The sequence below is a fragment of the Gopherus flavomarginatus genome, chromosome 4 (assembly GCF_025201925.1).
Source record: "Gopherus flavomarginatus isolate rGopFla2 chromosome 4, rGopFla2.mat.asm, whole genome shotgun sequence".
NCBI classification, from domain to species: Eukaryota; Metazoa; Chordata; order Testudines; family Testudinidae; genus Gopherus; species Gopherus flavomarginatus.
This window is the reverse complement of record NC_066620.1, coordinates 203829892-203854814: the sequence shown is the minus strand read 5'-3', so window position 1 is coordinate 203854814 and position 24923 is coordinate 203829892. Positions and strand designations below refer to the sequence as shown.

The window sequence follows — 24923 nt, the reverse complement described above, 5'->3', positions numbered from 1 at the left end:
GACACCATTCAGGGTTAACCCAGGGTCATGGCCATCAACTAAGTACCCAGCTAAAGGAATGCATTATTTATTTATTCAAAAGAAAAGATGGCAAGGCCACAGGTTACATTTTTGTCAAACACAAATTTTACACAAAGTTCAGCTAAGCATTAATTGTGCAATAAAATAAATAATCCTCATTCCATTGCCCCTAAAGGAAGAGTAAAGCTGTGGCCATAATTACATATGATTAAGGAGACAACTGTAAAAAAAAAAACTCTTATGATTATGTACATGGTGGTTAGGTCAAGAAGACAAAACTGATTTTTCTTAGTAGGTATAAGACTGAAATTGGAAATTTCATCTTATCCTTTACGATGCGGTTCAGACGAAATCCTGTAATTCCAATATTGAAGTTTTTTAAATGAACTATAAAAAAGCATAAATTATTAATTTATAGTGAGGTTCACTATTGTTCAGGTGCACGTTCACACATCTAAAAAATGTCCTGCTATGCTTACACAATTTTGGGAGATACACTGTAGAATAATATACCTAAATGTTTTGTAAAAATGTAAACTAGATAGTATTTTAAAATTGTCATTTGGATGGTCTTATGGAGTTGCATTAATACCAAGTGTCAAAATACAGGGAACAAGAGGTTCTCTTCCTGGTTTGAGACAATAATTTCTCAATATAAAGTCCTCAGTAGATATGGTTGAATTTATTTTTTATTAACAAACAAAAATCAAAATTTCAAAGCTGCTTGAATTTCATAGCGTTCAAAACAGGCCCATTTTGGTTTTACACAACTTTTTGGTCACCCTTTTTAATAATGTCAGGTTTGTTTGTTTTTTTTTAATCGAAAATATTATAAATTTTTATTAAGTATTCACTAAGCAAAAAAGTCAAAATATTTTGATGTTTTTGATAATTGTTTTAAAATATCACGCAAAAATGAAAATGTCAATAGTTTGAGAAATCTTTTTACTTTTGAAACGGAAAAGGCTATTTTTCAATTGAAAATTTGTTCTTTGAAAAATTTCAACCAGTTTTACCCCCAGTTTAGCTGGGTCTGGAATTACACACATATAGTTACATAGCACCATAGAACCAGAAACAAACCATATGTCCTGTGTGATGAACTAGGGCTATGTCTCTGCAATTTATGAGACTGATATTATAAAACTGTATTATGAGAAAGTGCTGTATCATAAATGCCTATATGTACATGGATCCATCACTGCTGACAAGCGCCTTAGCACATATACCCCAGACAAATACAATGGGAACTAAAGGTTAATCATGGTACTTAAGCCTGACAAAAAATTATGCTAAAAAGTAGCTCAAGCCTTGAAAATCCACTTTAGCTGAAGGGAGAGGAAAGGCGGGAACAATGGAAAGTTACTCAGAAGACAGAAGAAAGCCACACAGGAACAGGAGAACTAGACAGGAAATGGGGCAGGAGAAAGCAAGTTCACGGATGTGGGTAAGGGGCTCCAGAAGGAGAGGTCAACAAGCAAGTAGCAGCCTTATGAGGTGGTGGGCCCTACACACTTTCCTGAGCCCAGATGGTCTCAAGGACTCTGGATCACTCAACAGACTCAGAGCCAGCCCAAAGAGTGCCCTCGAGTGGTGAGGAAACTGAGGCAAGGACATACATCTAGTGTTTGTTGTTTTGTATGAACTGTACTCTCCTGTACTTTACATGATTAAGGATAAAAGAGCATTAATGTGTTAAACAATGTACAAAATGTATGTGTGTATATGCATCACAACTACTACATGCACCTGAAAAAGTTAAACTGTAAACCAGAAGTTTCATAATTTTGGGGTGGAGTTCTGGGAAAGGGGTGTGCACTGTGCCTAGAGGGACTAGGAGGCTGGACAGCAGGTTCCAACATTGGGAGGGGGTGCCAGATAGTAGGTCTGCATCCCGAGACTGTGCTGAGAGACCCAAGATTGGGGCAGTGGTTAGACGCTGTTCAGGCTCCAGAAGCTTAAAGCTCCCCAGGGGATCCAGAGCACAGAGGCTTGGATTCCCTTCACAGCAGTCCTACTGGGTGGGTGGAAAGGGGTTCTCACTTGGATCTCACATCCTTCATATCTGGAAGTTTAATGATGAACATGTGGACAAAGGTAGTGCCTTTGCGATTCTCAGCAGTGATTTCTCTAGACCAGAAGTGGTGTGCCGAGTCTTCATTTATTCACTCTAATATAAGGTTTTGCGTGCCAGTAATTCATTTTAACGTTTTTAGAAGGTCTCTTTCTATAAGTCTATAATATATAACTAAACTATTGTTGTATGAAAAGTAAATAAGGGTTATAAAACATTTAAGAAGCGTCATTTAAAATTAAATTAAAACACAGAGCCCCCCCAGACCAGCGGCCAGTACCCAGGCAGTGTGAGTGCCACTGAAAATCAGATCATGTGCCACCTTCGGCACGCGTGCCATAGGTTGCCTACCCCTGCTCTAGACTATCATGGATGGAATGTTGTTTACGTATTCTAAAGGGAGTGGTCCTTTTCTCTAAGTATAGTCACTACATGATAACATATAGCCTGAAGAATAAGAGGTAAAACATTCTCAATATTCTTACAGAAAAGATTGTGTTGTACCCACAGGGAACACGTTGTAATCAAAAGACTAAAGATATTCTTACCAAATTAATCAGCTGCCTGTGGATGATATCTTCCACTAATACTGCTGTTTCATGAAGGGGTCTGCGAACATCCCCTAAGGAAAACCTGGAAAAAAAATGTTTCACATAAGGCTACCAAATTGGAAGAAGAAAAATGAAAACAAAAACCTTACAGGAAACCAAACAAAAAGAAAAAAATCACCCATATTTAAACCTCAGGTGAATTGAAGATGAATTGATTAAATTAAGGAAGAGAGCACGGAGGATGAATATTAGAAGAACAAATCCTAACACAGTGAGATATATTAGAGAGTGGAATGGCCACTGAAGAGCAGACGTGAAAGCCCAACTACTAGGGACAAAACTACAGTAGCCCAAGTTGTAGTAAATGTATTGTAGAGATCAATCCTATGTTAGAAAGGGTATTAATTGAATAGGTCTTAATCACTTTTAATTTCTATGAAGCAGCTACAGCCACATCATCGTATGGTGTCTAACAGTCAGGATATGATTTCCCCTTCTGTTTACAAATTGACATACAGCCTTTTAAGTTTTTACTCATCAAAATATTTACATTAAATGTTTATGTTAGTGTCTTCTTTTTCCAAAGCTAAATGCTAAGTAACACATGCTTTCAGAAGGAAGTGTTAAGGATTAAAAGAAAGGATTTTTCAGGAATTATTACAGATGCCTTGTCAAGTAATTTTCTTCTATGACCTTTATAATTCAGCCCTAAAATGCCCTGTACATAACGCTACCTCAAATTGCACAGTATTGACGAGACCAGGAATAGTTACAGAAGCAGTTGTGGTGGAAGGTTTGAAAAGAAAAAGACACACAAATAGGAAATCAAAGATTCAGGTGAAATATTGGTAAAACCGAAGAGATCGTTACAGCACAAACGTATTTGTTGTCAGCCTAACTTTGATTCAACAGAACTTCTTGGTAAAGAAAGTAAATTGTTCACAGCACTCGTGATTAAACTGCTTCAAGGGAACAACCTCAATGTATTGGAAGAACTGAAGTAAGGTGCAGCATCCCCTATCCTATCTCTAATGTGATCTGGCATAAAATAAGAGTATCCAGTTACTAGGATGAGTCCAAATCTCTCTCTGAATCAAGTATCTGTAATAAATGCCAGTTCAGGGCCAAACATTGTAGATCTCCTCAGTCTAATACCAAACTAAGCTTACTCTTAATAGCATCATCTGCAAATCACAGGCTAGACCACCAAAAGCCTTCTTAATCCTGAGAACGCTGATTCAAAGAAAAAACAGGGGAAATCAGAGAACATGTGGACTAAAAGGGGGGAAATTGATCATAAAGCTAGCCAATTTTTACCCGATTATGTAAGGCAAGTAGGATCCTATTTATTTTTAAAAAGTGACTAACATCTCTTCTGTTCTCCCAACACCCTGAGGTTGGAAGTCCAAGCCACGCTCAGGCAGAACTGAAGCATCCAGGATTCTGATCATGGGACTCTGCTTACTATTTCATGCTTACATTAAAACTGCAACAAAACTTCCCACACAAAACAGCAGCTTCACTGCATGACTACATGATACACACATAACTTAGAAACAATTTTTTAACACATCAGCCACATTACATGATGAAATGTGCAGCTATAAAATAAGCAGCAATACTCAGCCCTTGCCTACTTTACATACAGATCCCATATGTTTAAGAGCTGAAGAGTGAGAAGGAACTTACTAAAGAACTTTTCCCTGGCCTCAATTCCTCCTTCCACATAAAAATAAGACATGGAAATTTCTTCCCTGGCATGAAGTGCAATACCATAGCCTACTACTACCTGGCAACAGAATCTCTGCATCTACAAGAAAACTTTATTAAGTACTTCTTGGTTCAAACAAAACAGAGTAGTTGTAACATCTGACAAGCACACTACAAGCATCCAAAATAATCATGAGAACTTGTAAAGAACAATGATTTTAGCACCAGGATTCTCAGGAAAACCCAGAAGTCATGGGCACTCATCATTCTGAAAGTCTTGTTGGTTATCTCAGCCTTTACTTTTGGCTCCCTCTCTATCCAACCTTTGATTAGATTATTTTAGAAAGTTAAATCTTTTCATCCCAATGTGCTTCCAACAGGGTGGTGGTTGCTTGGATCAGTCAAAACTTCATCATACCAAATGTATGTCAAAACAAAGAAGCCATTTCAATAATATATCATTGCAGATATGAAAGAAGACTTGGCACATTTTCTAATCTCCCTCAAATACCCCTATTGCAGAAACTCAGTGTGAGCAAGGGAGGCAGAATTTGGTCCATAAGAAACAAAGTAAAGGGAGATACTATTCACTGTGAGGAGAGTCAAAGTGGTAGAAGAGGAAGTTACGCATCTTGTGCAGTAACGATAGTTCTTCGAGATGTGTGTCCCTATGTGTGCTTCACTGTAGGTGTATGTGGATCCCTGCACTTCAGATAGATCTTGATAGCAGTGTCCATTCAACCCTACCATGCCCTCTCCCCGCCCCATGCCCTCTCTCGAGGCTAAATAGCATTGCATGTGCGAACCACTCTCAGTTCCTTCTCTACCTCAGAGTCCCTATCAAAAACTCCAAAGCAGAGGGAAGTAGGGCAGGTTGTGGAGCACCTCTCAAAGAACCATCATTACTGCACAAGGTGAGTAACTTCCTCTTCTTCTTTGAATAGTGTCCCTATGGGTGCTCCACTGTAGGAAACTCCCGAGCAGTATCCCTAATGAGAGGTTGGGGCTTCAGAGTTGAGACTTTTTATGGATAATACTGCATCTATTACAATTGATTTAGGCGGAGGGTGCAAAAAAAGAAATTCCGCATTCTTAGGAGATGCATAATATTTTTTTATTAGCCTGTTTGCATGTTGGTGTGGCCAGTGCTGGTGTTGGCCATATTAACTTAGCCGGATCCAAAAGCGCCTTGTTGATGAGGAGGGCTATCCTGGAGGAGGAGGAGGATGTATGTAGGATATCCAGAAGTGTATGGTGAGTGTCTTAACATTCTCAAGAGATACTTATAAGGTATCTGCCATCCTTAGTCAGGTCTCAGAAGATTTTAAAATCAACTGCCATAGACCGTGGAGGGGGCATTACTGCCTTATCTGAAGAGGAAGAAGAGATGTTAGTAAGTGGTATAACCCTTTCCTCTAGTCTGACCTCCTGGCTCCTCCAAGATCTCCTCAGGAGGTTCTTAGGCTCCAGAGATGGTGGCTGAGGGAGAATGCCTCGCAGTCTCTGAGTGGGTCACACTAGATGCCCAGGAGGCATGGTACCTACAGGCTGCCCACGGATCCCAATAGGACCAGTGGGCAGTGGAAAAAGCATGGGTGGTTGATCCCCTGACTGGTCATACCACTGGGGTTGTCCAGAACGAGGGTATAACTGGGCAGTCCTGGATTGATAGCAAGAGGAAGCACGATGAGAGTAATGTAAGAGGACCCCTTCCTGGTCACTATCTGACTCTCCATTGGAAAATGGTGGAGCCAATACAGAGAGCAGAGGTTCAAGATCGGTGCTGGTGGTGATTCTTGGGCTTAAGATGTGTCTGGTACCAAGGCCCCAGTACTGATTAGAAGAGGCTCTGGTACCTCAGACACCATGAGAATCTAAATTCCTGTGGTGTCGCAGTAGACGTTACCCTCAGAGATTGCCAATATTGAGTCAGTGGTACCAAGGGAGCTGGAGACTTTGGCTTCACAGAGCGGTCCGCTGATGGTTGTTCACAGTCATTAGTGATGAGAATGTCTGTACTGCTGCCATCTGCCTTGAGGAGATCTGGTCTCCACTTCTGTCCCTGACCAGTGGTACTGCTGCTTCAGTGCCTATGTCCATAGGGTCATTAGGCCTACCAGCAGTATCTGTCGCATCAGACCCACGCAGTCTGTGCCTACCATGCTTAGGCACCTTCAGTGCCATAGGGAGACTGAATATGCCAGAAATTTCCTCTGGCTAGTTTGGGGCTGACAGCTCTCTTTTTGGTCTTATGTGGAGAATCCGAGGATTTCTCTCTCAGTTCACCAGCCTTGGAGTAGAAGGCTGCAGAGAAGACTGATGTCGCCTGGGAGACTCTGGGCATGGGTCAGTCACAGGTTGAAGAGCTCCCTCCATGAGGAGCAGCTTTACTTTCAATTCCCATTTTTTTCAGGATCTGGTTTTCAGCTGCTGACTGGCGTTCGAGATGTGTTGCTCATGTCTGTTCCACAGTAGGTGTGCGTGCTTACCACATGCACCAGTGATGGAAGTTTTTCCCTCAGCACCACCCGTAGAGGGAGCGCTGCCGTGACCCCTGGAGTGGTGCCGCTATGGCGCACTATAAGGGGAGTCATGTGCTCCCCCTACCCTCAGTTCCCTCTTGCCAGACCAACCCCGAGAGTGGGGAAGGAGGATGGGATGTGGAATAGACATGAGCAACACATCTCGAAGAATGTCAGTTACGGAACAGGTTACTGTCCTGTTTAATGTTTAATTTAAATATAAATATTTGGATACCGTGTAGACACTGTATATAAAAATAAATCACTCATGTTCATATTGTTCTCTGGCATGACACACAGTAAGTAATCCACAAACCTAAATCTATTTACTTATACATATTAGGATTAATAAATGAATCAGTAATTCTATCAATGTTTTTATTAAAATGATTAAATACAGTATGTAACAAACATGTACACATATCATAGAATATCAGGGTTGGAAGGGACCTCAGAAGGTCATCTGGCCAACCCTCTGCTCATAGCAGGGCCAATCGCCAGACAGATTTTTGCCCCAGATCTCTAAATGACCCCCTTGAGAATTGAACTCACAACCTTGGGTTTATAGCAGGCCCATGCTCAAACCACTGAGCTATTCCCCCTGCAAGCACAAAAGCATAAATTCTTCACAAATATCCAAATCTTTTACATATGCCCTAACTAGCCTATGCTGTACCTAAACTAAAAGGATTCAGCACCGTCATGACCAGAACACATTGATGATTATTTTATACTGGTATTTTAAAATTATTTGCCTTTGTTCCTAAGACTTAAAAGATGTAAAACCAAATTTGGAACAGTGCAAGTAAATGGCTGGCTACTAACATATTAAAAATTTGGATGCAACAAACCATGGTCTATATTAATATTAAACAATGAATATATTATATAAATATATTAATAAATAGACAATTTTTCTGAAAACAAAAAACTGAGGGCAAAATTCTGCTGATTAGGGCATTGGCTCTCCAGTGAGATACTGTGCTATCCTGCATGCATAGATCTCCCACTGATGTAACTGACAGCTCCACACATATGCAGTGAAGAAATAGCAGAGAAGTTCCAGTACACAGATCTAAGAGGTGAATTTTGCCCCAAATCTTTTTTCCTCCATTCAGATTTCCAAAAGAATACATCAAATTTGATGGCTAGAATTCCATATTTGACCATTAACTAGATTTATGTAAAAGCAGATTCACCACTGCACACACACACTCTCTTGCTCTCTTTTTCTTTTAATCTTTGAAAGTTATTTGTATCTCAGTTTCTATTCAGTTTTTCCCACGCTACTGTTGCCAACTTCTTTCCCCACACACAGAAAGCTAGATATTGGCATGATGGTTTCTGCAAAAAGAAGTAAAAACCACCATATTTACCCACAGTCGCTTCCTCTTTCTCTGAAATGTACAGTGGATTTTCAAGCTACTAAAAAAACACATGAAACCTGAATAAATGCTCATGATATTTTATATAGTTTATATAGTTGTCCCTTATATAGTTATATAGTTATACAGTTTGTCCTTTACCCTATTATCCTCTTGATTCTGTTTGATTAATAACAATCTTTTCTATGTCAAACAGGAATGCGCCTTCCTTTTTCCTGGGGTAATGTTATGCTTCTGACATTAAACTGACAAATACATGAACACTGAGAAGTTAAGGCTTTGATTCCTTTCTTCATTTATGCTGTTGTATTTGAACAAGCAGTAAACTAAAACCTGAAAGGGGGGAGGGTTCACCAAACTACAGGCTAGCTGATGGGTAGAAAATAACTCTGTCATTGCTTCTGGGGTTGAAATCAGACTTTGTTTAATATCACTTTGTGTGTTTCATTTCCTATGGGCTATTTTTTTTTAATGGTGCAGTAGACAGCACTTACAAAAACACTCTACCTGGTTAAAGATTAAACCATTTTCGGAGAGAGAGTCCGTGGAAGGGACTGGATCACAGCGGCTTTGGTCAGCACTGCCGACCAGTCCGTTCAAATTCCCATCAGCGGTGATGCCCGGCTAAGGCAGGCTAGTCTTTACCTGTTCCAACACCATGCTGCACCCCGGAAGCAGCCAGCAGCAAGTCCGGCTCCACATGCTGCCCCCACCCCAAGCACTGGCTCCACACTCTCGCTGGCCGGGAGTTGGGGCAGCAGTGCCTGCAGGCAAGAGCCGCGCAGAGCCGCTTGCATGTCTCCTCATAGGAGCGCCTGCTGCTGGCCGCGTCCGGGGCGTTGCACAGTACGTCGTGCCAGGACAGGCAGGAAGCCTGCCTCTGTACCCCCACTATGCTGCTGACCGGGAGCTGACCAAGGTAAGCCTGTGCCTCAACCCTGTGCCCCAATCCCTTGCCCTAGCCCTGAGCCCCCCAAAACCCAGAGCCCCCTCCTGCACCCCAAACCTCTCATCCCTGGCCCCATCACAGAGCCTGCATCACCAGCCCAGAGCCATGATCCCCTCCTGCACGCCAACTCCATCACAGCCCTAAGCCCACCCCAAAGCCTCATCCCTGGCCCCACCCCAAAGCCTGCACCCAGAGTCCTGGGCTTCTCCCACACCTCAACCCCCTGCCCCACACAATGCACAGACAACCTGTGGAATTCCTTGCCAGAGGATGTTGTGAAGGCCAAGACTATAACAAGGTTCAAAAAAGAACTAGATAAATTCATGAAGGATAGGTCCATCAATGGCTATTAGCCAGGATGGGCAGGGATGGTGTCCCTAGCCTATGTCTGCCAGAAGCTGGGAATGGGCAACATGGAATGGATCACTTGATGATTATCTGTTCTGTTCATTCCCTCTGGGGCATTTGGCATTGGTCACTATTGGAAGACAGGACACTGGGCTAGATGGACCTTTGGTCTGACCCAGTATGGCCGTTCTTATGTTCATATGGTCCTTTGTTACTGACAAAAAACAGAAGGAGAGGGAGCAGATGCAAAGAGTACATCTGGCACGGGAAAGAGTCTGCATGTGCTGAAATTCTGTTCAGCATGTAGCAAGTCAGAAAGGGAAAACCATCAACTAGTTTGGATACATGGAAAACAACTGGGGTGCAGGCAAGCAAAATCACAAAGTAGCCTTACACAGAGCGAAAAGAAAAAAACACATTTGGGTACTACTTTTTATAGATGCCAGAGAAGATTTACAGAGGGGAGTAGGCTGAAATAGCGTTGCTGCTACATAGATGAATAGTTAATAAGCTACAGAAATGTCTCTGAATTTCAAAAAGGAAAATTGGGCATTATAGCATGGCACATACTCTAGACAACTGATCAACCACCTTCGGAACCAACCTGAATAGAGTATAATCAAGTTCAAATAAACTAAAGATGAAGCACTCACTACGAAGAGGTTAATTTACGATTATAAGGAAGACTTCAGGCTGAGAATAGCCAAAGATGCTATGTAATAAGACAGAAAAATCGAATATTAAATTATAGTTAGTATGGACTATGCCATTTCACCCTATATTACAGCAATACATGGTAAATGACCTGTCTATTCTCTGGCAGCTGTTTGGTACCAGTGCATGTGGAAAGCTCAGCACACTAATTCTCAAAACTTGAACGTTGTGACATATGTGTAAATTTCACCCAAAATGAACCAAGCATTAGAGCCCGGCCGGTTTCTTTATCTGCCGCATTCACAGGTTCAGCTGACTGTGGCTCCCACTGGCTGCGGTTTGCCCTTCCAGGCGGGAATCGGCGGCTAGCACATTCCTTGGCCCACGCCACTTCCCGCCACCCCCATTGGCCTGGGACGGTGAACCGCGGCCAGTGCTTACCCTGGCGGGCCACATGCCAAAGGTTGTCGATCCCTGCATTAGAGCCTTAAGGTACTCTCCTGCAACAAGGAGATTCGCTTTTAAGCACTCTGCCCAGGAAAATCCATAATGTTTTCTGGAACTTAGCACTGCAAGTCCCAAAACTCCAGCAGTACAGAATCAGCAACCAGCTAAAGAAAAAGATAAAAGCTTCTACACATCTAACTGAACAATATTATGAAGTAATTTAGTTTCATGGTTTATGGGAGGCAGGGAGAGATCTAAAGAGCCGTGAAAATTTATTCCCCTCTGCCCCTCAATTTTACTTACCACATGGTGCATGAGAAGTTGGAAAACCTCAGGTTTCTTCCTGGACTGTAATGGAAGTGTCTGCTGCTGTCCTGGCTACAGCAGTGATCAGAGCGGTGAAGAGTGTTACTGTCCCGAAGTCTCAGACACTAAAACCAAAAGTATTCTCTTCGTTTTCTCTGTTTTGCATTCGCAAGTAAAAAAAGAGAGACCAGCTGGCAAGCTTGAAAAAGCCCTCCCCACCACCTTCCTGCTCCAAGGAAGAGACGGTGTGGCAAGCATGCATGCACTACATATGTTGTTGTTTGCTGTGGTGTGTGTGCGTGTGTAGGTGAGGTGATGGGGAGAAATGATTAGAGCTGCATAGAAGGGAAGGAAAGAAGAGTTGGGACTCAGCTCTGAATTCACTGGGGAAACTGGACCCCTCAGTCTACCCTCTCTAGTGCTGCAGTAATGCAGAGAGAGAGATTGGACCCAAACTTGTGGGGAAAATTGATAGGGCAAAGAAAAAGAGTGAGAGATGGTGACAGATGGAGATTAAGGGAGACACACACAGGAAAAGAGATGGTGTATCGGGAAATCTATGCACCATCAACAGAAGAAGAGAGAGACAGAAAAAAGAATAAATAAAAGAAAGTGCCAATGAGATGACACACATGGATTCAGAGGAAGAGAAGGGTTGAGAGAGATGGTCAGATCAGTTATTCTCCTTCCAACGAACTGGGAAAGGGGAAAGGAAAAGGCACACAACTTTTAGGTTAAGGAATTTTATTTATTTATGCACCCACATATAACTGTATTTTCCAGACAGACATCACACTGTCTCATAAAGAGGAAATGGATATGTCAAGAGTGTTGTTGCTGTAGGCATTCATAGTATGATTGTTGGATGTTTTACTCAGTAAAGGGGGAATGCATTTCAAAATAAATGCTGGCTTTCTGAATTTTCAATTCTTTAGTTTGAGACAAAGGGACAGTTTCAATATACTCTCTCTCTCTCTGTGTTAACTTTAAGTTATAGTAACAAACCTGCATATTCCACCAATGTTAACTAGAAAAAAAACAAGGACTATCCCGTCAGGTTAGTCAGTAGATAGCAACACTTTACTTATCAGGTCATTTCCACCACTCACAAGCTATGTATCTTCCCCTTCATCCTGAACACTCAACCTGCTCCATGAATCTTGGTTATGTGTTCTGTTGATCAGCATAGGGTTGACACAGCTTTCAAAAGTTACACTGCACATGGTACTGTATATAGAGATGGTGAAAGTAAGTGAGACAGTGTCAGATTACAAAGGGTGGTTATGAGGTACATGTTTCTGTAGTGTTTAAGAAATGTGCATAATCCATGTGTGGCAAATAGCTAGCACTACTATGATGGGTCTTGCACTTTCTCTTCTGGGGGGGAGGTCAGGGTGCCGTTTCTTACCCCTGAACTGGGATATTAACTGCCCCACTAGTGTCCTAGAGGAAGGGAGTGGAGAGGGAGGGACCCGGGCCCTCCCTCTACTCCGGGTCCCAGCCCAGGGGCCCTAGGGATAGCAGTAAACCACTTGAACTAGTGGTTACTTCCCCTGGGCTATTTCCCTCTCCTGCCCTTCAGCTTGTGGAGGCTTTCTGCCCTCCCTCTGCACAAGCCAGGTGTTCCTTTACCTACAGTCTTGGTGGTCTTAGCCCACTGCAGCAGTTCTCCAAAGTTTCCTCTGCTTCCCTCCAAACTGTTCTCTGCTCCAATACCAATCCACTCTGCTCCAGCTCCTCCAAACTGCTCTCTGCTCCAACACCTCCACTTGTCTGATTGAAGCAGGAGGTTTTTAATCAGGTGACTGGCTTCAGGTGCTCTAATTGGCTTCAGGTGCTTTAATTAATCTATAGCATACTTTCTTCCCTCTACAGGGAATAAGGCTCCCTTCTAACCCTCTCCTGCTGCCCTCTGGCCATGCCGTATCACACATGTTAAAAGTAACTATTCAAAATCTATAGAGATTTTAACGTAGGAGTTACAGAGTTGAAAACTGCATTGATATAATGGTACACTATAGATATAGTTGGAGATAAAACCGCATGCTGGCTTTTCAGACTATGCAGTCTAGCCGCTTTAATTCAAAGTTAAAGTTTTGTGTAGGAATTTCCCAAGTTTTAGTAAGTACACCTCTACCCCAATATAACGCGACCCGATTTAACATGAATACAGATATAATGCGGTAAAACAGCACTCCAGGGGGGCAGGGCTGCTCACTCCGGCGGATTACAGCAAATTCGATATAATGCGGTTTCACCTATAACGCGGCAGGATTTTTTGGCTCCTGAGGACAGTGTTATATCGGGGTAGAGGTGTATATATCAATGGTTATATTTATTCATATGGATAGACATCAGTGTTAATGTACTTTTTCCTTGATATGCCAATCTTCAGAGCCCCATCTCCCTTGACACCCCAAAACCCCCTACGTCCACAGCTGATCCCAGTACAGAGCTGCACTTAATATTCCCCCCAACCTCTATAGACCTATCCCTGCCCATGTTTTCCTTATATATATCTGCTTCCCACCACAACATTTTCCACCCCTCAAGTTCTCCCTGAATACCATCCTCCTCTATTTATGATATGATATAATAAAATATAATATATGAGATATACCTAACTCATAGACCTGGAAGGGACTCGCAAAGGTCACTGAGTCCAGCCTCCTGCCTTCACTAGCAGGACCAAGTACTGAGTTTGCCCCAGATCCCTAAGTGGCCCCCTCAAGGACTGAATTCACAACCCTGGGTTTAGCAGGCCAATGTCCAAACCACTGAGCTATCCTTCCTTCCTCTCCCTACTACATTCATTTTTAATATCAACATTACCAAAGTTAGTCAATACTTAATGAAATATTAAACAGAAAATTGTCCTGTAAAACATTATTGTGACAAATTTGGGCCTCCATCCTATGCTTTGCATCTGCACAGAGTACCAATGAAGACCAGGACGAGGAAATAAAATTCAAACAAGTGTGAAACAAAGCAATTTTAATCTTGCTTTAAGTGCAAATCGTAGTTCAGCTATACCTGTAAAGTTGCTACCAATATGTCCGTAACATATACTACGTATATATAAATATTTTACACACACACACACACACCAATTATAGCAGAGCTGGTGTTCCATTTTGAGCCCATTTGCAATTGCTTATAGCTTGCTAAACTTTAACTGTTCAGGTTAAAATTTTCCATGCCTCTGACTTAATATTTTTGGAACTTTTCAGGAAAAACAGTTTGGCTATTTCCAAGAATGATTTTTGGGAAAAATATGTAGTTTTGCCAATATTAAAAAAAAAATGTTCCAATAATTTCTTTCCAGAGCTCTGGTGTCTGCAAAGCTTGGAGACGCAAACTGATATTTGGCAAGAGGATATTCCTTGGGGTCAGTGAGGTGTCCTTTCGCTGTCCTCATGAAAATCCGCCCAGATCTGGCTGTGTTATAAGACTCAAAATCACCAGGAGCACATGCTCAGTAGGGCTTTTGAAAGCTTGTTGCTACAGTCTGCAAACATTCCACCTACACTGAACATACTTGAGTCCCCAGACCTTCCTGCATACCACACTGAATATTCTACAGCCCCAAAGAGCTCCACAACAGATCAACTACACTAGGATCCTAGGTTTCAGAGTAGCAGGAGTGTTAGTCTGTATCCGCAAAAAGAACAGGCGTACTTGTGGCACCTTAGAGGCTAACAAATTTATTTCAGCATAAGTTTTTGTGGGCTACAGCTCACTTTTTCGGATGCATAGAATGGAACACACAGACAGGAAATATTTATACATACAGAGAACATGAAAAGGTGGAAGTATGCATACCAACTGGAAGAGTCCAATTCATTGAGATGAGCTATCATCAGCAGGAGAAAAAAAAAGCTTTGAAGTGATAATCAAGATGACCCATAGAAGGTGTGAGGAGAATTTAACATAGGGAAATAGATTCAATTAGTGTAATAACCCAACCATTCCCAGTCTCTGTTTAAACCTAAGTTAATTGCATCTAATTTGCATATTAGATCCTAGGCACAGAGTTAGAGCTCCAAACAGGAATGATGCAGCATGGTGACAGCAGCGGCCACCATCTCTTGGTTAGAGGAAGGCCGGGTTGTTATAACAGAAAGTGACAGGTGTGAGCTCAGTTCCCCTTCTTCTCCTCGGCTTTTGATATATGTGATGAAAGTGTTTCTCCATCCTGTTTCAATCTACTTTAAGTGTTAAAGGAATGTGTGCTATATGCCAGGAAGACACCATGAGTTCTGGTGTCTGAGCTCTTTTTGTGTAATTCACAGCCCTTACTACTGGAGTGAGGTCTCATGCCCCTATAGTGGGAGGGAAGATAGTATAATTCCTCCCCCATTTACAGATGGGATAACTCGAGACTTTGCACTAGGTGAGTTATGGAAGAACTGGGTATAGAACTCAGGAGCCAAATTCTGTGGAGCAACAGAAGGTGCACAGCAGAAGCCTCCCAGATTCTGGAAGCTGCGCTAATATTCAATGCAAGTCAGAGCAGCCCAGAGGCAGCTTATAGGTTTCTCCATATTCCAATCTGTGATACACCCTCTCCTTACTCTACACTAGGGACTTTGAGGAGAAATACTATAGGGTCTTGCATACTGGCCCTATCTTGCCCCTGCACAAACAGAATTCTTCTGGGCCTGCTCTGCCTTTGTTAGGACCCATGTACACTGCTGGAGCAGCAAAAAGAAGTCATTGCTGGGAGGCACTCTGGCGCCCTGAATCTCTGCTACAGCAGACCTAAGTTTCATTCAGTTAGTCATACTGCCTTTCAGAATTAATGTGCCAAATATATGTGCTTAGTTGTGCTGTTTGCAACTACTAGATGATACTCTCCTCCAGAGCCAAGAATAAAATCAAAGAGTCGCAATTCATAACATTCTTCCAGGAGTCCCTAGCAGGATTGGAACCCTGGATCTTTAGGTATCCAGCACCGTCCTATACCACTTGAACTAAAGGAGAAAAGTGGCAGCAGAGACAAGCTGTTATCTTGTATGTGGACTAGTCATTGGAGGGAGGTGCACCACACACTTCACTTTATTGAGCTGTTTACTATGACACTCTTTAATGACATGATTACATATGGCAGGGGCTGGTAGTACCGGAAGAGAGAGTAAATCTCTCGCAGCCTCAAAAGCTTCTGGTGTACATGGTATTGCCAGGGCAGTGGAGTTCCGATGACTCTTGCGTGGTGGTGAATCCACTGGTACCAGACTCAATAGCGCCTGTTCTGCAGCCAGAGTCAACAGCTCTGGATGAGTCACAGGCGTCTCAGAGTGGCCTGGTGTGGGTCACACTCTGCTAGTGTCTCTTTGCCCCATCTGTCTTCTTCTGCTTCTTTCTCAGAACTTGTGATGAAGAGCGATGCCAAGAGGCTGGAGTGATCATCTTCAGCACCAGGAATGACAGACAGTGCCAGGAGTCCAGAGAAGCAGAAGCAGCATCCTTTTTTGGCACCGATGATGTGGAACAGCATTGAGTCTCCCTAATAGAAGCCAGAGTGCTTCTTATTGAGGCTGAAATACTTGGTGCCAAGTTGGAGTGACTCAGCTCTGAGGGAGGGCAAAGTGCTGCCTTCATGAGGAGGAACCTAAGCCTGGTGTCTCTGTCTTTTTTGGTGGGGGCCTGAAGTCTCTGCAGATTTTGCAGCAGTCCCACACATGAGCCTTCCCCAGGCATTTAAGGCAAACAAATCAATTTCTTCTGTGTCTTTTCATTTGGGACTGCTGTCCCTGCTATTCCCTTTCATTGGCAGCTGACACAATCAAAGCTCCTGTGGGAAGGGGAGGAATGGAGTAGAGAAATTCAAATCCCTGTGTGTGAACAGAGTATTTATGTTCAGTCCTTCCTGCAGAGGGAGGAAGGGATGAAGTAATCTGCCATAAGAACACAGTAGGCTCTAAAACTGCCTCATTGATAGGTAAGACCACCAGCAATGGCCTGGTGGCAGCCAAAATGACTACCCAAGGGCACAGGCAGGAACATCTCGTGTAGGACCCAGAAACTGGGAGGAAACCCCAGAGATTCCAAAGGAACCACCAGACAGGTGGAGGACCCCAATGATCTTCCAGCCACATGTCTGATCCCATTCCACAAGGATCTCAAAACACCTCCAGGTACAACTGCCTAGGCAGGGAATATCATGTCGCCCTCCATATTCAGGAAACATAGAAGCCAACCTCTGATTCAGAATCATCCTCTGCAAGCCTAGTGGGGGCCTCTCCCAATGCAGAGATGTCTAGATGCTGCCTGAGCAGAGGAATGCTTGGACTTTGCACTCTACTCTTATCCACGTGCTTAACAGATATTGGTACCGATGAGCTTCCCCTCTCGACGTTTTGACTAGAGGTCCTATGTCTCTTCGTAGGCATCAGAGAGGGAGGAGGTGTCAGATCTCAGGTAAAATAGGAGGCACACTCCTAACAAGCCGAAGCACTCAGTGCCGAGCCAGAGCAGCTAAGCAGTCTCAATCAGCAGAAACTACAGCCTGGCTTCTCTATCCTTTTTAGTCCTCTGAAGTCTTTGCAAACCTGGCAGCTATCCCAAATATGTGATTCCCCCAAACACTTCAAGCAGCTTGATCAAAGGTCACTCACAAGCATCAGCATTGAACAACTAAAGCAAGGCTTAAAGCCCAGTGATGGAGACATTCCTCTGCGCTGAGAAATGGAACCCCAAACCAGGGAACTGAAAAAAAAACCCAGATTCTGTTTACAACACTTACCTAATAACTTAACTAACTATAAAAACGAGGCAACTGTTTATAAGAATTTACCAGTAAACATGGCAAGCACTTGGCTAAGGCAAACCTAGCAATTCCATCAATCACAGTTGGTTAAGAAGGAATGAAGGAGAATTGGGGACAGCTCTGCCCTTTATATTGATGCATAGTGCTGCACAGAAACAGAGGGCAGTGATGCCTCCCTGACAGGTACCACTGAGGGAAAAGAGTGGAATGCACATGTACAATCACTCAAAGACGAAAAATGAGATTCTGGAATAGGAGGGAGAAGAGAACAAGATATTGCTGGCATAAACAGTCATAAGCCACAGGTATTCCTATAGCAAAACTTCTGCTGCCACTGCTTCCAGAACTCCTAAAAGGAAAAGACTTCATTCCTCAGGAAATATTATTTTATCTTCCTGTAGCGAGAGCTACTGGAGTGCATATTACATTAAAATCTTCAGCTTCCTTAGACAACTTAGAAGTTAGTACTGAAGTTTATTTTCATGAAGAATTCAATTCAATTGCACATAAATACACCAAAATGAACCAGAAACAAAAATGCAATTTCAAAAAATTTCAATTTTTATAAACTTCCTGTGTAAACTAATGCTATTTCTTTACAACATTTTTACATATTTCTCCATGCTCAGTATGCTCTGTGTATTATTGTGTAGAAAAAGGCCAATAATTTCCACACAAAATATTACAGGGCCGCCGGGAGGTGGGGGGGTGCGGGGAGCAAGTGGGGCAATTTGCCCCAGGCCCTGCAGAAGCCCCCATGAGAGTTTTTTGGGGCCCCTGGAGCGGGGTCCTTCACTCGCTCCGAGGGCCCCGGAAAACTCTTGCGGGACCCAGGACCCTGGAGCTTCTTCTGCTCCGGGTCTTCGATGGCAATTCGGCGGTGGCGGGTCCTTCCACTCCAGGACCCGCTGCCGAAGTGCCCCGAAGACCCACGGCAAGGGGTCCTTCTGCCCGGGGACCCGCCGCCAAAGTGCTGGGTCTTTGGCAGTGGGGGCCCCCCACCGCCGAAGACCCCAGACTCCTCAATCCTCTGGGCAGCCCTGAAATACTAAGACATAATTAAGCCCCTATCTGGCAAATCAGAGTGAGTGAGTGTGTAAGTAAATAAATACTGAAGGGAACTTGGCACACAAGTCCCATTGGAAGTAAATTCTTTAAGCCTCTAAATTCTTTAGGTGCTTTTAAAACCTCCCCCAAATAATCCTTGTGGCAAGTAGTCCCACTGAACTCTGTCGGGTTACTAATGTAAGGATTTGAATGTTTACAACCTTTACTGGCTCATAATGGGTGTGATTGCGTAAAGTACCTGAGTCTTGAGACCTATGCTCCTAAGTGAGTTAGGTACCTTAGAAAACTTCACCCTCCAAAGATACAGTGGATTTGATCCTAGCTTTACTTATATCAATGTAAATAAGGCATTATCACTGAAAATCAATAGATTTATACCGATCATAGAAATGTAGGACTGGAAAGGACCCTCAGTAGGTCATCTAGTCTACTCCCCTGCACTCATGGCAGGACTAAGTATTATCTAGACCATCCCTGACAGGTGCTTGTCTAATCTGTTCTTAAAAACTGTCAAAGATGCAGATTCCACATCATCCCTAGGTAATTTTTTCTAGTGTTTAACTACTCTTACAGTTGGGAAGTTTTTCCTGATGTCTCACCTAAATCATCTTTGCTGCAATACAAGCCCAGCACTTCTTGTCCTGTCCTCAGTCGATAAGGAAAACAATTTAATCACTCTCCTCTACAGAACCAACTTTTATGTACCATGTCCCCTTCAGTCTTCTCCAGACTAAACAAACATTTTTTTTCAATCTTTCCTCACAGGTCCTGTTTTCTAGACCTTGAATCATTTTCATTGCTCTCCTCTGGACTTTCTCCAAATTGTCACATCTTTCTCGAAGTGTGGACACGCTACTCCAGTTGAGTGCTGAGTAGAATGGAAGAATTACTTCTTATGACTTGCTGACAACAATCCTGCTAATCCATACCAGAATGTTAGCTTTTTTGGCAGCATAAGAACAGCCATACTAGGTCAAACCAATAGTCCATCTACCCCAGTGTCCTGTCTTCCGACAGAGGCCAATGCCAGATGCTGCAGAGGGAATGAACAGAACAGGCAATCATCGAGTGATACATCCCCTGTCATCCACTCCCAGCTTCTGGCGAATATAGGATAGGGTCACTCAAAGCACAGGATTATATCCATTAAAATCGTGACTAAGCCACTGATGGACCAATCCTCAATGACAATATTATACTGTTGACCCATATGTAGTTTGTGATTCACTAGAGCCACCAGATCTCTTTCTGCATTTCTTCCTAGGCAGTCATTTTTCATTTTATATTTGTTCAACTGGTTGTCCCTTCTTAAATGTAGTACATTGCATTTGTCCTTACTGAATTTTATCCTATTTATTTCCAGTTTGTCAAGATCATTTTGAATTCTAAACCTGTTTTCCAAAGTGCTTGCAACCATTCCCAGCTTGGTATCACCTACGAACTTTGTAAGTTGTATCCTCTATGCCAGCAGTTCTCAAACTTTAGCAACACAAGGACCCAAAATTTGGTTTACAATTTTTTCATGGATTCCCAAGCCCCCTCACTCAGCACTAGGCCCCATTCCATCTCCACCCCACCTCTTTCCACCCCACCCCTGCCCTTCCTCTTACCCGCCCCCTCCTCCTGCTTGTCGCTGAACAGCTGTTCCACGGCATGCAGGAGACACTGGGAGGGGAGGGAGGGTGGGGGAGTAGAGGAAGGAGATGATTGGGGGGATTGCGGACCCCCTGGAGTACCCTCACAGACCCCCAGGAATCCACGTACCCAGTCTGAGAAACGCTGCTCTATTCAAATCATTATCCAAATCATTTATAAAGATATTAAATAGAATATGATCCAGAACAGATGCCTGTGGGACCCCACTCAATATGCTCTTCCAGCTTGACTGTGAACCACTGATAAATACTCTGAGTACTCTTTTCCCACCAGTTGTGCATCCACATTATAGTAGGTTCGCCTAGGCTGTATTTCCCTAGTTTGCTTATGAGAAGGTTATGTGAGATGGTATCAAAATCCTTATTAAAGTTGAGATATGTAACATTTACTGCTACACAAATGTGAAGCTGGGGTAAGTGAGATTAGAATCAGAATCTTGGTATATAAAATTGTAACATTTCAAGTTAAGCATTTGAAACATAGATTAATTGTATAAATCCTTATGACTGCCAAAAGAAAAAATATATAATTTACTCCAGTTGTAGAGAATAATATGTTCCATTTGCTCATTCACAAAGGGCTTCAGTTTGGATCAGGAAATAAATGAGACAATTGTCTTTCTATAGTACGCAGACTGGATTGTGATCAATTATTTTTCTTCTCTGTAAAGTAAGGAAAAAGTTCATCTCCAGTCTCAACAATATCTCCAAATACAAAGGGAATTTAACAAGGCCAAAAGAGATGAATTTTCAGTTTGCCCTCAAGAGAATAGGATAAAAAGTGATGAGGAAAGGAGGAAGTCAAAACATAATTCCACTCTCTCTCTCTCTCTCTCTCTCTCTCTCTAAACAAAAACACACACACACACTGTAGGTGTTAATTGAGTGTGGAAATCCCTAGTTATTTTCAATCTTCAATTAAAAAAAAAGACAATTACAAAATACAAGCTAGTCTAAATGTTTTATGCAAATCTTGAATTTATTACTTTTAAATTATTTGAAATATTCTGTTCATAGTTGTGTAAGAGAATTCTTCTATGTTCATTTCTTAAAGTCAGTTACAGAATTATATGACAGATTAAGCAGACTTTATGCTAGGCTAAACTCTTTACAGAAAAAAACTGAGCTTCTGATTTTAAAAATTCCTAATAATAATTACTACCTAGTGGCAAAAAAATGAAAATAAAAAAACACATGACTACAGGTAGGCTTCTAAGTCCATCTTCAAGCATCTAACTAAAAGGCATGATTTTTTAAACATGCTTAACACTCCGCAGTTCCCAAAGATGTCAATGGGAACTTCAAGGTGCTAAGCACTTTTAAAATGCATGCCAGGCATGTAGATAGCAGTTATTTTTATTTATTAATCCTTGCAATAGCTCTCACAGATAGTTATTTCCCCGTAACTAAAATTAATAAGGTAACAGACACAGAGAGGTTAAATAATGTGCTAAAGGTTAACACAGCAAGTTACTGGCAGAGCTGTGAATCAAACTCTCTCAGTTAATTAGACCACACAGCCTCCTAAATAAAATAATGAAGTAGCCTTCAAGATTAATCACCAATTACTCCATGACACCATTACTTTTCTGTGTGAGTAAAAGAACTATTCACAAGCAGACACATATAAAATAAATCAATCAGTCCAAACAGCAGGAACATAGTCCAAATATAGCATATTTGCTTAGGACAGCACCTGAAAAGATGGGAGTTGCCTTACCAAGTGGGGGGGTCAGTGCTAACGAGGCCAACTCAATTAAGGTGGAAGTGGCAGGTGGAAGTGGCAACCACTTCCACCTTAATTGAACTGGCCTCATTAGCACTGACCCCCCACCACTTAGTAAGGCAATTCCCATCTTTTCAGGTGCTGTTATATATATACTCTGCTTACTGTATTTTTTACTCCACGCATCTGATGGAGTGGGTTTTGCCCATGAAAGCTTATGCCCAAATAAATGTGCTAGTCTCTAAGATGCCACAAGGATGCCTTGTTGTTTTTGCTTAGGATAATTACCTTTAGCTTCAGATTACACTTATACAATAGCTACTAATTTCTGAGGGCCAAATTCTGCACTGTGATGTACCATTTCCCAGTATCATAAGTATGTAATAAATGCAAAAATAAAGCTTTTAAAAATATATTTTATTAATGCAATCTATGCAACATGCTCCCCCTAGAGTAAAAAACTAGAAATCCTGTGATAATATCTTTTCAGGAAAGCCAGCATACTGTCATATCAATGCTGTGCTCTTTTCCCTGCTTTCAAACAGAATACTTAAATGTTTAAAAATGTTATAACCCACAATAATCTGTTCCAGGCACCAATGAAAAGGAAGAAAAAAATTACAGAAGTCAAGATGTCGCCTGGAAGCACTTTATGGCAAATGTTATAAAGATAACACAGAGCAGAAAAGCCCTAGTTCAATCCATTATAAATACCCCATTCTTCTTAAAATCACAAAAATGTATTTATACTTAAGAACTCTTACATGCTTTTTCCTTAAAAGACTTCATTTAAGTACAATTTGGCAGGATTTTTGGAACTAGAAAAGAAGAATTTTATAAAATATTGATGTTTTAAAGTCACCCTAGTTTTGATCTATTTGCTATGAAAACAAAAGCAGGGAGTTTGGAAGATGATCATATCCGTGTTCATTAATTATAATTTGGTTTCTGACTTTATCCCAAAAAGTGTTCCAGCAGCTATATTCAGCTTTAACACTGTATTATCATGAAGACAATTAAATCCTCTTGTAAAATAAAGGATTATTTTCTACAATTTACTAATGAATGTATATTGTAATGTTTAAGAGAGGGAAACAAACAGTAATTTTATTAAGCATAAAAATCTAGGTCTAAGGCAATATTAAGGTTTCAAAATCAAACGCCTGAAAACTAGACAATTCCCAACGTTAATGTTCATCCCGTAACATTAATAGAAGCACATTGCAGAGTTGGTTGAAATTGGAGTTTACCTTCCAAGGAAAATTCTTGACATTAAAAAATTTCCTTTTGCCACAAATCAGAACAAAAAGCCAAAATTCCAGAAAGTCTCCAACACAGCTAAATTTATTTTCTTTCAGAATATCAAAGTGACCTTATCAAAGCTTGATTCTGACTTAATTGCTTCATGTTTTCTTAATAATCAAAATGATAAAGTTGAAATAAAGTGCTTTAACCTTACTGAAACAAAATATGCTGATCATTATCAGCTTTGTATATTTCATGGTATACAATAATATCAAAATAATATGCTAGTTTCCATTTAAAAATGGAATGAAGAGTAGAAAATGCTACATATGCACAATATATCTAAGAATCTTTAATTTTTGTAATTTCCTAATATCTCCATGCTTTATACTGTAGCCACACCAATAGAAGAGCAGTAGTTCTTTGTATTTAATTTCCTGTTTTGTTCTACAGGATAAAACCAAAAAGTGACAAAGAAGATAGTTGTCATTGCCCACACAAAGCCCAGCTGCAGTCAATAGGGAGCTGTGCAAATGCAACAATTTGCTCATGTGCTGTCAATTGCAGAACTGAGGCCCACAATAGCTCCCCCCACCAATCTCATGAAGAGTATTCTGATCCCCCCGTAACCAGCTGTCTGGCCAAAAATTCATAACAATTTCAACTCAAAGAAATAAAAACAGACTCTCTTGAACCAACCTGCCATGCATTTTGGTAAGTGGATTTAGTATAATATCAGCATTTAAATTGCATTTAATGAATATTTGAATTTGGACTTGTGATTTCAGTTTACAAATTTTCAGTTGTACAAGCTTTGGCTGAAATCAATGCATCAAATGTTTGCTTTTAGGGTGTTTATTTTTTCACAGAGAGTTCATTTTGCATTGCTGTCTGAATCTTATTGAGCAGTGCAACAAAATCATGTGTATGTTACTTTTCAGGGAACACATGAGCTCTGTTTTCATAGCTATGGTATGTCTACAATATGCGATGTGAAGCAATATCTCTGGAAAGTCTTAATTCCTCTAGCTATTCTAGCATCGAGTTTAAACAAAATAATGTTCTGAAGGCTCAAAAATTAAATGTATATAAAAATATATACCTAAGCAAACACATATACAACAAGTTTTATTCCCAGCTGTGAAGTGCATTACGGAGCACATGGCTGAGGATCAAGTATCTGCTGCAGTTAAATATTTTCTCTCAACAATTCCACGCACTGTAGTCTCTTTTATATATTGGAGTAAATAAACCATCCCCAGAAGTTTTAATTTAATCTTTATTACTGTTATTATTAAAATCAGTATTTCTGTGGTCACAGCAGAAAGATGACGTATACACAATTTGTCAAGAATTTGCCTACCTGTGCTGCAGCCAGACCATCATCAACACATACTCAGTAGGAAGTAGTCTTGCAAGTTATTGCACTGTTGAGCTAAGACCCACATAAACTCTGCTAATCTGTGGTCCTGTCCCAAAACACAGGCCAGCCC

The 24923-nt window shown here is 41.5% G+C and overlaps 1 protein-coding gene across 12 annotated transcripts in view; it reads right to left on the bottom strand.

Annotated features, from left to right (window-relative positions):
- SUPT3H (SPT3 homolog, SAGA and STAGA complex component) overlaps positions 1–24923 on the bottom strand; it is a 524342-nt gene that overhangs the window by 265685 nt on the left and 233734 nt on the right. For 11 of the 12 annotated variants that reach the window (XR_007774028.1, XR_007774029.1, XM_050950866.1 and 8 more), the window contains one exon: positions 2644–2728. The exons of the other annotated variant lie outside the window; for it this stretch is intronic. Coding sequence is in view for 9 of the 11 variants with exons in the window: in XM_050950866.1 (XP_050806823.1) it covers positions 2644–2728 (85 nt within the window). In the remaining 2 variants the exon portion in view is untranslated. The remainder of the gene's footprint in view (positions 1–2643; positions 2729–24923) is intronic. 12 annotated transcript variants of the gene reach the window in all.